General features: G+C 41.5%; 1 protein-coding gene across 3 annotated transcripts in view; it reads right to left on the reverse strand.

Moving 5' to 3' along the window:
- The window catches only part of gtf3c2 (general transcription factor IIIC, polypeptide 2, beta), a 96,297-nt gene that overhangs the window by 72,675 nt on the left and 8,980 nt on the right, over nt 1–14,642 (reverse strand). For all 3 annotated transcript variants that reach the window (XM_078212973.1, XM_078212972.1, XM_078212974.1), the window contains exons 3-5: nt 11,315–11,693; nt 4,232–4,338; nt 1,307–1,384 (exon numbers count right to left, since the gene is read on the reverse strand). In XM_078212973.1, the coding sequence (XP_078069099.1) occupies nt 1,307–1,384; nt 4,232–4,338; nt 11,315–11,693 (564 nt within the window). The remainder of the gene's footprint in view (nt 1–1,306; nt 1,385–4,231; nt 4,339–11,314; nt 11,694–14,642) is intronic.

Genomic DNA, 14,642 nt, shown 5'->3' on the forward strand with positions numbered 1-14,642 from the left:
TTACACAGAATGGAGAACTCAATGGCAACATGAGCAATATTGTTTTTAATACAGCGAGTGGGAAGAATCTAGAATGCACTTGTCGTGGAGTAAGGTAGAGGCAGATTCAATCATGGCTTTCAAAAAGGAATTGAATAAACACCCAGAGAGAGAAAATGTGTCAGGCTATGGAGAAAGGTAATGGGAGTGGGGCTAGCAGAGAACAGGCATGGGCATGATGGGCCAAATGACCATTCTGTGAACCTTTAATAAGGTCAACGGTGTAGCAGAGAACAAGGCTTGGGATTCCCAGAACCAGAACATGTCCCGATTCTCTCTATCAGAAAGCAGTTTCGTGTGGTCAGACCACACACTCCCTGCTGCCAAATGGTGGTTGTAAGGAAGGGCTTTGAAAAAAACTATGGCGTACAGAATTTTTCTTCAATATTTTACAAAATTACTAAATAGGTAACCTCGATCTGGAAAACCTGCCAGGGTCATCAGTCGAAGTTCCCATGAACATATCCTTACATAACACTTTTATGTCAATTGGCTCAAGGGAATTTTGAATTAAAAAGTGAGGAAAATTATACTTTTGTACAGATCTTGGTCAAATCCCATCTGGAATGCACTATTTATATTCTGGTACTAAACATCAGGAATTTACATTATGGCTTTGAGGGAGGGTAGGGATATAACAGATTCGCCAGAATGATATCCAGCTTAGAGACTTCAATTTTGAGGGCAAGTTGCATAAACTTAGCGGCCATTACCTTAAATTAGGAACATTAAGACATGATCTAATTGTGATGTTTAACGAAAGGTGGGGAACTTGGAACGTGGCCAATGGTGTAAAACAGAAACTGGAACCAAGGCTCAAAGAGCAGATAGAGGAAAGTGTTCAGAGAAAATGTCTTCACCTTCACAGTTACACTTGGTGTGCTGAGCCTATAATTCATTTAGCCTCACAAATCATCAGTCCACATTAGCGAATGTGGTGTAACCAGGAAAGGAGTTACTAAATTGTAGTATTGCTTATGCTAATGGATGTTTACAATGAAAACTCTATCACAACTCATCTACAGATTTAGTTGGCATTGCGTGTTAATTCAATGTACAGATGCCATAAAAATTGTTGACAATGGGATTCTCAGAGCATTTTGAAATTGAATATTGTGACTCACCTGTAAATTTTAATGCGTAAACATGCAGATAGTTTGAATATTAGTTCTCAGTTCAAGTCTGAATTTTATAAATAAGTGATTTGATAGGTGTAGTATATTACATGGAGTTCCTCATCAACAATAATAATTTGTAAAGTTATTACCTTTGAGAAAGAAAACTCCAGTCTTGTATTGAAGGCATCCAATGTGGAAATACCCACGGGCAGTGATGTTCCTCTCGACTGTTGGAACATAAAAATACATATTTAGTTCAGTTATGTACTTCCTTATCTTGACAATAAATGCATTGTAAATGCCAAGAAAAGAAATTGAGTTATTTGATTTTCACATTTTCAATAGTTAGACGATCTGCTCAGTTAGCTCAACCTTTTAACCCAATCCTTCCCTCACTCTCCATCTCCCATTTACTCTCACAGACTCCACCATGCCCATCTCATGATTTTCACAGTAACTTCATTGCAATGTTTTTTCGTGAGTCTACTTGTGACATTAATAAATAAACTTTAAAACTCATGGCCACACATACCCTTCCTTTCTCCAATTTTCAGCTTTAATGACTCTCTTTGAACACACACACACTATTTTCCGCTCCTTGAGAACTGCCATCATGTGCCTCCTCAAAATGCCTACTTCGAGACCTCTCCAAACATTGCCCCATATTTAACCACCCTTTCCTCTAAACCAACAAATGAATCATTGTCAGCCACCTTCAAACACACATCTGCCACAATTTCCAATTTAATCCCTTCAGTCTGTTTTACACCCAGACAATCTTGGGCTAATTAACAAATTACATAATTTATTTTACCATAAATGTGTTGCCTCTCCTCAGCCTCTTCATGTTGTTACACATGATCAGCCACTCCATCCTCCCCCATCAATTCTCTCCAATGGTCAAATTCCACAAAGCATCCTTATTTAGCTCTAGGTATCAACATACCTTCAACAATTATTTTTCTTGTCCCTAGATAGTCACCTCAGGAGTGCTGCAAAGTTCTATCATTGGGCGCCACCAATGCCTTGGTTACATGTTACTCTTCAATGACATCAATCACAAGCATGGAATCAGTTTCCATACATGTACATATACCTGCAACTCCATCTCTCCACCACCTGCCTCAATTACACCACCACCAATGTTACCAGATTAATTCGTTTACATTATTTTAGGACTAAAGGAGAATATTCACCAACTAACCATTAGGTAAACTCTATCCTTGCCCCAAAATCCCTCTCTCCCCCAGATACTTCCTCAGATAAAAGCAGTGTGTAGTCAGGTTCAAATTTTGCTTAACTCTAATCTTCTGCTATTTCACACCATGGCAGATCGGGAAACCTGTTGGAGGCCAGCGTGAAACTCATTCGCATCCCGCTAATGGATTCAAATGAATGCTTGACCACCCACACCCGATTCTGCGCACTACCAGCAGGAAAACACACCGTTATGAAACACATCTGGAACAACGTGACATGCAGAAGTTGCGATGCTACTGAACAATGTCCGGGGTTGCCTTCAGAGTTCAAGACGAAGGCTGCTGGCAACCCTGGACCTGGAACACCACAGCAGTGGGTGGGGGGTGCATCTGCAGGTGGACCTTCCAGATTTGAATGGGAGGGGGTTCCATCTTCCAGCCTCAAAAATTCCTGGAAAATTAGCATCGTTTTCAGGCTGACAATCTTCCAGCTCAGAGTGCTCCCAGCAATCTATCTTTATTTTCAGGAGGTTCACCTTTTTTCAATCGTGGTTAGGGATGTTTGGTACCTTTTCAATATGTCGGACTACACACCATCAAGCCTACCTCACCATTGAATACACTAAATTGCATCACTAAGGGGTCATGCCGGAAGATTTGGCATGTTTTCCTCCCAGCCTCCGCTGCGGGAAATACTCCAGTTCCTACCACACCATGGGACTTAGTTCCAGGATGGGAGAATTCTGCCATCTGTTTCTCTCCACAGATGCTGCCTGACCTGTTGAGTACTTCCAGCACTACTTCCCCCGAGATTTCCAGCATCCACAGGATTTTGCTTTTGTATTACTGCTTAACTCTAACAGGTTTCACTCTGTTAAACCTCATTTCTTACTTAACACAAAACCACTTACCTTCCACTTCCTGCCTGCATTCTTATTGCTCTGTACCACTAGTGAAAGCCTGTTCTTGTTCTCACACCCTTGTTTCCTCTTAACCCAAATGCATTAAGTTTAAAATCCTCATTCTTGCACTCAATTCCCTGCATGATCTCTCAATTCTGTTGACGCAACCTCAAACAGCATTATGCTTTGGTTGCTGCTGCATTGACGCCACCAATGATTTCCTCACCAGCCTTCTGAATTCCACATTACATTAATTCTAAACGTACAACATCTGCTGTCCTCAGTCATGTCTGACATGTCCCTGGCCTCTACTCTCACCAACCTCTGGAGGCTTCACTCCTCCCCCCCCCAATGTACTGAATTTAAAATGTTCACACTAATTCATAAACATGTCCACTACCTCACTGCATTCTACCATTGTACAGCTTTCAATTCCTCTGCTCTGCCCTACAGGCATTAGGCCGCACAAATGAGTAAATTAGAAACCTAATATCCATGAAAGGGCCCTTTTGAGAAATTGGTCACAATGAGGGGGCGTGTGTGGTGGGTTTCAGGATTCACCAAGGATCTCTAATTTGTTTAAGAAACACCATCCTGTGGACCCAGGAGGAGCAGGAGTGACACTGGGAGAAGGTATAGATGGATACCTTTACAGTTAGGATACAAATGAAGGATAACACTAATAGGTAAAGTTGTAGAAGACAAAGGAAAGTAAGAAATGCATCTATGGGCATTCAAATCTTGTGAATGCTTTAAACTATTCACTTACTCCTTTGCACTTGTAAGGAATAAAACAAAACTAGCACTGATATAGTATCAGCTACATAGTCGAATATCCCAAGTCCCAAAAGAGATTTGTATATTAGATAAACCAACTACATTTTCAAAATCTAAAATATAATCACATCTGTAGGTGCATTATAATAGTTTACTTGTTTATTTTTCTAATCAAAAAAGGAGCTCTGAGACTTACTGTTTTCTTGTAATTGTTGTAGCTTCCCACACTGGTACCATTATAGTATTAGGAAGACCATTTGCAAAGTTTCCAAATAGCCGACGTTTTGTACTGCAAAATTGTTTCTGAAAATAAAATACTTAATAGTTATTTCTTTAAAGACATGTCTTTCCATAAAATCCAATCTTCAGACCAAAAGGGCCCCCAAATAAAACTAGTTCAATCATCAAAAATACACTAACCTCAAATGTTTCTTCAGCCTAAGCTTTGTATGTCAAGGACATGTCATCTCTGATACAATAAACTGCACTGAGGATTTAATCTTAGCTTTTTCTAAAGAGATTTATTAAAGTGACAAAAGGCACACTTTGAGATGTTGTATGTGAGGAAGAGAGGTTTTGTGGTCCAGTGGTAGCTTCCCTACCTCTGGTCCAGAAGCTCCGGGTTCAAGTCCCACTTCAGGACTTGATGGCCATGGAAGGTATGCGCTTTTTATGTGGCCAAACAGGTTGATTATTAGCCTGTAAATCCTTCCAATATACCTGATGGTAGGCGGTAAAGTGTGGGAGAGGTTTCTGATCAGCCACACTGCCGAAGACAATGGCAAACCTCTGCAGTACTTTGCAAAGTGTAATCACAGGCCAGTCCAATTAAGTCCATGGTCACCAACACCCTCTTAGGGCATTGTACCTGAAGGAGAAGCATGCTCGAGCAACACAATATCCAATCAACAGAAATTACTCGACTTGCATCATATAACCACTGTGTGCAGACCAACTGAATTAGTCTATTTTATATCATTAAAAACACCCATATTTGAATTGCCAAAACATCACTGTTATTTTCCTTTCAGCCATTTTTGGGGCTTTATTCTCAATTTAGTCATGCTATAACTGAGTTGGAAATACTTAATGTTGACACTGTTGTCAAAGTCAAACCAAAAAGGTCACTGCCACCTTCTTAAATTCTGAGAACTCCAAGGAATAATCTGAATTGAAGCCCTTGAAAACATCCACTAAAGATGATCAACATGTGCAAAGCAGATTAATGACAACGGCAATAGATAAACCTGACAATGACTTGTTAAGCACTATAAAAGTCTTTATGGCAGACTATTGTTCTTTTAGATTAATTTTAAAAAGCTTCTAATTAGTTATGGTCTCAAAACAGACAATACAATGACTATCAAGAGCTGGAATGATTCCAACAGAACAATGCCGCTAATGAGGAAAAAAGTCATAATTCATCTTTAATTTACAGCACCAAGGAAATGGTGACATTTCCAAACTACCAAGAAAACCACAGTTAAAGGAACATCATTCCTGCAATTCTCTCCTTTGGAGATAAGCCACTGTGATGAAAACATTGTCCATAGCCATATATATATTTGTCACTGTGTATCAAAGCTACTGATATGAAGTTGAAAAAGTTCTCCAGTTTAACTCGGAAGCAATAGTAAAATCAAAACATTTTGTACAGGTGATGGTGTTGGATTAGCAATCAGATGTTTGTAAATTTAAATTCCATCATGGCACAATTTGAAACATAACTCAACACACGTGGCAGTTTGTGGGCTAGCACGGAGAAAAATACTCACCATGAAAGCTGCCAGTGTGTTAAGAAAACTCAACTGGTTCACTAATGCTCAGCATAGAGGGAAACCTATCAATCAAGTTTTATAGTAGGTGATTGATTTTTAACGCATTCTGAAGCCACCCAATTGTAATTACCATAAGACCACTCAGCCCATTGAGTCTGCTCCGTCATTCAATCACGGCTGATATTTCTTTCTCATCCCCATTTTCCTGCCTTTTCCCCATAACCTCTGATCCCCTTATTAATCAAGAACCTATTTATCTCTGTCTTAAAGACACTCAATGACCTCGCCTCCACAGGTAAAGAGTTCCACAGATTCACCACTCTCTGGCTGAAGAAATTCCTCCTTATCTCTGTTCTAAAGAATCATCCCTTTAGTCTGAGGTTGTGCCCTCTGGTTCTAGTTTTTCCTACTAGTGGAAACATCCTCTCCACGTCCACTCTATCCAGGCCTCGCAGTATCCTGTAAGTTTCAATAAGATCCCCCCTCATCCTTCTAAACTCCAACGAGTACAGACCCAGAGTCCTCAACCGTTCCTCGTACGACAAGCTCTTCATTCCAGGGATCATTCTTGTGAACCTCCTCTGGACCCTTTCCAAGGCCAGCACATCCTTCCTTAGATACAGGGCCCAAAACTGCTCACAATACTCCAAATGCGGTCTGGCCAGAGCCTTATACAGCCTCAGAAGTACATCCCCGCTCTTGTATTCTAGCCCCCTCGACATGAATGCTAACATTGCATGTGCATTACTAACTGCTGACTGAACCTGCACGTTAACCTTAAGAGAATCTTGAACAAGGACTTTGCTTTGTGTTTCTGATTTCCTAAGTATTTCCCCATTTAGAGAATAGTCTATGCCTCCATTCCTCCTTCCAAAGTGCATAACCTCTCACTTTTCCACACTGTATTCCATCTGCCACTTCTTCGTCCATTCTCCCAGCCTGTCCAAGTCCTTCTGCAGCCTCCCGCTTCCTCAATACTACCTGCCCCTCTACACATCTTTGTATCATCTGCAAACTTAGGAACAGTGCCTTCAGTTCCTTCTTCCAAATCGTTAGTATACATTGTGAAAAGTTGTGGTCCCAGCACCGACCCGAGGCACACCACTAGTCACCGGCTACCATCCTGAAAAAGACCTCTGTATCCCCACTCTCTGCCTTCTGCCAGTCACAGTAAGGAGTCTAACAACACCAGGTTAAAGTCCAACAGGTTTATTTGGTAGCAAACGCCACTGGCTTTCGGAGCACTGCTCCTTCATCAGGTGAATGGGAGATCTGCTCATAAACAGCAAACAGGGCATATAAAGACACAAACTCAATTTACAGAATAATGAATAATGATTGGAATGCGAGTCTTTACAGCTAATCAAGTCTTAAAGATACAGACAATGTGAGTGGAGAGAGCATTAGCACAGGTTAAAGAGATGTGTATTGTCTCCAGACAGGACAGCCAGTGAGACTTTGCAAGTCCAGGCAAGTTGTGGGAGTTACAGATAGTGTGACATGAACCCAAGATCCCGGTTTAGGCCACCCTCATGTGTGCGGAACCTGGCTATCAGTCTCTGCTCAGCAACTCTGCGCTGTCGTGTGTCGTGAAGGCCACCTTGGAGAATGCTTACCCGAATATGTAAAGACTCGCGTTCCAATCATTATTCAGAAAATTGAGTTTGTGTCTTTATATGCCCTGTTTGCTGTTTATGAGCAGATCTCCCACTCACCTGACGAAGGAGCAGCGCTCCGAAAGCTAGTGGCGTTTGCTACCAAATAAACCTGTTGGACTTTAACCTGGTGTTGTTAGACTCCTTACTGTGTTTACCCCAGCCCAACGCCGGCATCTCTACATCATTTCTGCCAGTCAGCCAATCCTTTCTCCATGTCAGGATCTTACCCTTAACTTATTTAAGTCTCCTATGCGGAACCTTGTCAAAGAAAGGCCTTCTGGAAATCTAAATAAATCACGTCCACCGGTTCTCCTTCATCTAACTTCCTTGTTACCTCCTCAGACATGACCTCCCCTTGACGAAGCCGTGCTGACTCAGTCCTATTTTATCATGCACTTCCAAATACTCCGCAATCTCATCTTTAATAATGGACTCTAAAATCTTGCCAATGACTGAAGTCAGGCTAACTGGCCTATAATTTCCCATCTGCTGCTTCCCTCCCTTCTTAAACAGCAGTGTTACATTAGCTACTTTCCAGTCCTCTGGGATCCTCCCTGGCTCCACAATTTCCTCAGCTATCTCTTTTAGAAACATGGGATATAGTCCATCTGGTCCAGGTGATTTATCCACCTTCAGACCTTTCAGTTTCCCCAAACCTTCTCCTTAGTGATGGCCACTACACTCACCGGTTCCCCCTGATTCTCCAGGAGCTCTGGCGTCCCACTGGTGTCTTCCACCGTGAAGACTGATGCAAAGTAACTATTCAGTTCCCCTGCCATTTCTTTATTTCCTATTATTACTTTTCCAGCCTCATTTTCCAATGGTCCAATGTCTATTTTTGCCTCTCTCTTAGCTTTTATATATTGAAAAAAAAACTCTTCCTATCTTCTTTTATATTACTAGTTAGCTTACACTCATATTTAATCTTCTCCCTCCCACTTTATTTTTTGGTGTCCTCTGCTCGCTTTTAAAGGTTTCCCAATAATCCTAGCCACTTTGTATGCTTTTTCTTTTACTTTTATGCTCTCCTTGACTTCCCTCGTCAGCCTTGGATGCCTCGTCCTCCCCTTAGCATGTTTTCTCCTCCTTGGGATGAATTTCTGTTGTGCCTCCCGAATAACCCCCAAAAACTCCTGCCATTGCTGTTCCACTGTCTTCCCTGCTAGGCTCCCTTTCCAATCAACTCTGGCCAGCTCCTCCCTCATGTCTTTGTAGTTACCTTTATTTAATTGTAATACCGTTACATCTGGCTCCAGCTTCTCCCTCTCAAACTGCAGGGTAAATTCTATCATATTGTGGTCACTGCTCCCTAAGGGTTCTTGCACCTTAAGTTCCCTAATCAAATCTGCCTCATTACACATCACCAAATCCAGAATTGCCTTTTCCCTCGTAGGCTCAGTCACAAGCTGCTTCAAAAAACCCATCTCTTAGACATTCCACAAATTCCTTTTATTGGGATCCATTGCCTACCTGATTTTCCCAGTCCACCTGCATATTGAAGTCCCCCATGATTATTGTAATATTGCCGTTTTTACATGCTTTTTCTATCTTCTGATTTATTTTCTGTCCCACATCCTGACTACTGCTAGGGGGCCTCGATATAACTCCCATCAGGGTCTTTTTATCTTTGCGATTCCTCAACTCTACCCACAGAGATTCTATGCCTTCTGATCCTATATCGCTTCTTGCTATCGATTTAACTTCATTCCTTACTAACAATGCAACCCTGCCCCCTTTGCCCATCTGCTTTCGATAGGACACATATCCTTGGTTATTTAGATCCCAGCCCTGATCCCCTTGCAGCCACGTCTCTGAGATGCCCACATCATCATACCGGCCAATTTCAATGTGCGCAACAAGCTGATTTACCTTGTTCCATATACTGCGCACATTTGGGTACAACACCCTCAGTCCTACAACACCCTTAGTCTCTCTCTCTCTCCTCTCTTCTTCTTCCCCCCCCCCCACCCACTATTTAGTTTAAAGCCCTAACACAATTGCTTCAGGGGTGAGCTGTAAATGTGATCGTGCCAACATTGTCCACATCATAAGAAATAACACCTTTGTCTGCCTCATTACCACGGCCGTGGTTTTCTTATGGTTTTAGTAGACACAGGCAGTCCACATCGCCTTGGAGGAAATACTGGAAATTCTTTCAGGTGGAAGGGGTGGCAAAGGCTAAGGTCTCCAAGGACATGCTTTGTGATTTCCTGTTTACCAATGTGCACTAGCTGCCGGTTCAGAGCTGGATATGCAACATATTTATGGACTTGATCTCCTATGCACGTGACAACTTCAGCCTCACAATCAGCACAAAGATAAGTGAAGACATGTATCAACCTTCTCCAGGAAAGGCATATTTCAAGCCCAAAGTTCCAATCCATGACCAGAACCTGTCAACAATGGATAAATTCACTTATATCGGCAGCACGTTCTCTCGGCCTGTCTATGTTGACAATGAGACACATGCAAGAATTGCCGAAGCAAGTGTAGCCTTCAGCGGGTTTTGAACATCTGTTTGGGAATGAAGAAAAGTGTGCCTTCCAAATTGAAAGTCTATAGAGCAATAGCTGTGTCCACTCTGGTCTACGCATGCAATATTTGGACTGTGTATCAGCATCATGCCAACAATATCAACCACTTTCACTTGAGCTGCCTTCTGAAGATCAGATGGCTGAACAAAATACCAGACACTTAGGTGCTCACCTGAGCTGGTGTGCCAAGCATCCACATAATGCTGAGACAGTCACAATCGAGTTGGGCTGATCAAGGCACTTTCTCACCAAAGCAAATCTTCTATGGAGAACCTGAAGCTATGGTACACTCTAATGGTGGCCAAACAAATTGTTTCAAGGCCACTTTGAAGACTTCGCTTATGAGTTTTAATATTGACTTTGAATCCCGGGAGAAGCTCGGGCTCTGGCACAATCAAATAAAAAACTGTCCACCCTCTTTCATAAACAAGAAAATATCAGAGGCAGAGAAACTGCAAGGAGAAGAAATCCTGGGTCAGCAACTTGTTCAAAGTTAAACTGCCTGCGTTATCCTATTTGAAGTGGTACCTTCTGGGCACAGATTAGCCTTAACAGTCACCCATGTACCCACCAGAACCCAAACACCACAGATGATGAACATGATCATCGTTGCCTTGGAGGATGAACAAGAAGAAAATCCCATCGAGGGTGAGGGAGGTCAGTGAGGAGGAAAGCAGATGTTATAGATTGATTGGACTTTTGATTGATTTCCTGATTTGCATGCCATTGGTTAGCTGCTTTTCCAAAAAAAGTGGGCTGGATTGCACCAAGGAAAAGTAACACTGGAGAAAGAAAGACCTAAACTTTCCTCATGGAGCTCGGAGAAGCAATCCAGCTCCTCCTGGTACCACAAGAGAAGCAAAAAAAAACAATCTTAAATAGCCTCTGGTGGTGAGAAAATTACATATCTTCCACGCAAAAACAGAAAATTACTGTAGGGGAACTAATGGAGTGTCAACATACATGATCTGCATATATAAAGCTAGGATCTCTCAGTGATATTCTTGCCAACAACTCAGAAAACAGCTTAATACTGAAGGTGGCAATATCTACGCAGGATGTAAACAATAGGCCACCAGGACAATTTTAACTCCTTTCACACAATTACCCCGACTGTGTCCATACCATCCAATAAATTAGTAATAGTTTCCAGTCTGGTCCCAAAACATTAAAATACAGAGACTCTGGGGGCAATTGTGTGAGATTCTGCTGCATGCTCAGAATATAGCATCCTAAGTTACCACTTAACATACATGCAACGGTTACATGCAGATGGCTACAGAGATAGACTGTAATCTAAATAACTCACATTTACTGAACTCCTTCTTTGCTTCTGCCCTTCCCCATCACGAGAGTCATCCAGATTCAATTCAGAAACATCACTGAACATTTCAACTTCACTCAGTTCTTCTTCTTCTTCTTCTTCTTCCTCCTGCTCCTCCTCTTCCTCTTCTTCATCAGTTATTCCATCAGAGACCACAAAATCTTTGTCATCTGACAAGTCATCAAAAACATCATTGAATTTTTTCTTCTTCCTTCCCCTTCTTTGTTTAGGGGAGCACTGTTCAGACAGTGATTGATTCGGGGGTTGGTCTGGTTCATTATCGTTTGTACTGTAAGCCACATCATCTATTTTATAAGTAGGTGATTTTATTTCTTCTACTATTTCATGCAGGTAAAGCAAGGCACTGAAAGAAAACACAATGCATCTTAATAGATAATCTAAAGACATATTAACATTAGATAACACAGACAAGTGCAGGCTACTTCATAGAATTACACATAGCCTGCTATCTTCCATCACATTCACCAACTATTCTCCTCCCACTCGTACCCACCCTCAACCAAGCAATTACATCATATGTACAACATAAGCCAAAGTATGACTTTAAAAATACAATGCAATTTAACCTATGTACTATTTTGGGAAAAGGTCAAACATACAGAAGATAAAATAATGTCCTCAAATGCATAAAACAAGTGGCCCATGATTGACAGGCTACACAGACACACAAACAAAAATTAAACAGTATGATGCATTAAGAGGTCAGCATATTGTATTGTGAAGTAGCACATTAAGAATCTGTAATCCTTCCACATTGTGGGTTATTAATCTCAGTTATGCGGTAACCATCAGAGCCATTATCAAGCAGAGATAAAGTGTTTGCAACAGAGTGAAACAGTCAATCACCTTGTGCACTTTCCAGAGACAGTTTTAGATACCCGAGACTGATTCTGGACAGGACACAATATGAAGAGATCCAAGAAAGACAAAAGGAAGTAAACACATCAAAAGAAAAAAAAAGATGACCGTGTGATGTAACAGAACCTACTTCAAATCAAACTCAGACTCTAGATGTTACGAAATGGCTCTTAATATGATACTAATTGGCAAACGCTTGCAGAGAAGCCAGAGAAACATCTCAATAAGCAGAGCTGTTCAGACATGGAAATAAGCCAGAGTGAACTTTAATCTTACTCTATTATACCTTACCATATAACAAACCAATTATGGATGAGCAAGACTATTCGGATCCATTTCGGTTTAAACATCCATGTTAGGGGACGAGTGGTATTATCGCTAGACTATTAATCCAGAAACTCAACTAATGTTCTGGGGACCCAGGTTGAATCCCGCCACAGCAGATGGTGGAATTTGAATTCAATAAAAAGTATCTGGAATTAAGTGTCTACTGATGACCACAAAACCATTGTCGATTGTCGGAAAAACCTATCTGGTTCACCAATGTCCTTTAGGGAAGGAAATCTGCCGTCCTTACCCGGACTCACCTACATGCGACTCCCTTCAGCAATGTGGTTGACTCTCTACTGGCCTCTGAAATGGCCTTGCAAGTCACTCAATTGTATTGCAGCGTTTCAAGAAGGCAGCTCACCATCACCTTCTCAAGGACAGCTAGGAATGGGTAATCAATACTGGCCAGACAGCGACACCCATGAATGAATAAAAAAAATTACAAAGTATACAAGTGACTTTTAAATGACACAAGGTTTTCACATCTTCTATTCAAGAGTTCAAATCAGGTATTTATCAATCTGTGGACTTTCCAATATCTGTGCTAGAATTAATGCCAATTAGTTTGAGCCAGTGGTGCTTCTATTTTCAATATTTAACTTAAAAGTAATCTTTCAGATTTATCATTTGTATAGTCTGCAATCTGTACGTCTAGAATGTCCCCTCTTGGATGCTTTCATACCTGAAAAGCTTGCATTTCTTTGGGCATCTAACATCAGGAGTCGCCTTCAGGCTCTCTTCATACTATTTCCAAAACTTGAATGCATCCCTTTTGTCTCTGTGACGAGCACAAAACTGTACAGTTCGATCTTGACTTTCAGATTTGTATGGTGTTTACCATTCTAATAGTTTTACTAAATGATGTTTTGTGTTCGCTGGACATACTTATAATGTAATAGGATTTTGTTTAGTGGTAGCACTCTCACCTGAGACAGAAGCTTGGGGATTTGGCCCCACTCTAGAGTTTCAGCACATGTCCAGGTTGATACTTTAGTGCAATACCCAGAAGATGCTGCATTGCCAAAAATTTCAGCTTTTGGATGGGATGCTATATGGAGGCCCCAGCTGTTCAGGTGCAAGTAAAAGATCCCACAGTACTATTTGCAGAGAAGGGGACTAACACTTATTCCTCAACCAAAGCACAATAACTGGTCACTTATTCCATTAGTTGTTTGCAGGACCTTGTTCTGAGCACATTCTTCTACATAACAGTGACTTAAAAAATAAGTGTAACTGTGGCTCTGACAAGCTTTGGTGTAATGAGCATGATGAGATACTACATAAATGCAAGTTTTTCAAAATCTGTCTTTAACTCCTTCCCAGAGTGGGGCGAGAGCTCGGGGGTGAATGTTGCATTTTATGGAGTCCATGCGTCACCATTTTTTCCTTCCTTTATGTAGCAGGTTCAATTTGTAGCAGATATTACCTGTCAAAGTTCTAATCACTTGCACGTTCTGTGCAATTGCTCTGAACCACTCTTGATTCTATGCCATATTTTATTCAGCAAAGTGTCTGCTTGACACAAGGGCAACACTCTGATTTTGAGTCAGTAGGTTGTGGCTTCAAGCAACACTCCAGGACTTGAATCATAACCTTTTGTGACAGTTTGGAGGAACACGTTCACTGTTTCAGATGAAACATTAAATGGAGGCCCTGTGATGTAAAATATCTCATGACACTATTCAGAGGTGAGCAGGAGAGTTCTCCATATGTCTTGGCCAACAAGTGTGGGTTTCCTCCGGGTGCTCCTGTTTCCTCCCACTGTCCAAAGATGTGCAGGTTAGGTGAATTAGCCATGGTAAATGTGTGGGGTTATGGGGATTATCTCTTTTTTGCCACAGGGATCCCACACAACGTTAAAGAGATTCTCCCTCCTCTTGTGATGCTTCTTTGTGCCAATTAACTACCTGATTGATCCTGGCAGGTATATGGGGCTGGTGCTTCATTCCAGGAGCAGACTCTACTGTGCCTCAGAGGTGAGCACACCTCACCTGGCACAAATTTTTAACAATTCTGTGAAGTGATAGAGAAAAAGTAATCACATCTTCAATTGGGACAGGAATGGGACTTGGAGCAGAGGTGCCTTATGGAGCCAGGAATTATA

The sequence above is a fragment of the Mustelus asterias genome, chromosome 5 (assembly GCF_964213995.1).
Source record: "Mustelus asterias chromosome 5, sMusAst1.hap1.1, whole genome shotgun sequence".
Lineage (NCBI taxonomy): Eukaryota > Metazoa > Chordata > Chondrichthyes > Carcharhiniformes > Triakidae > Mustelus > Mustelus asterias.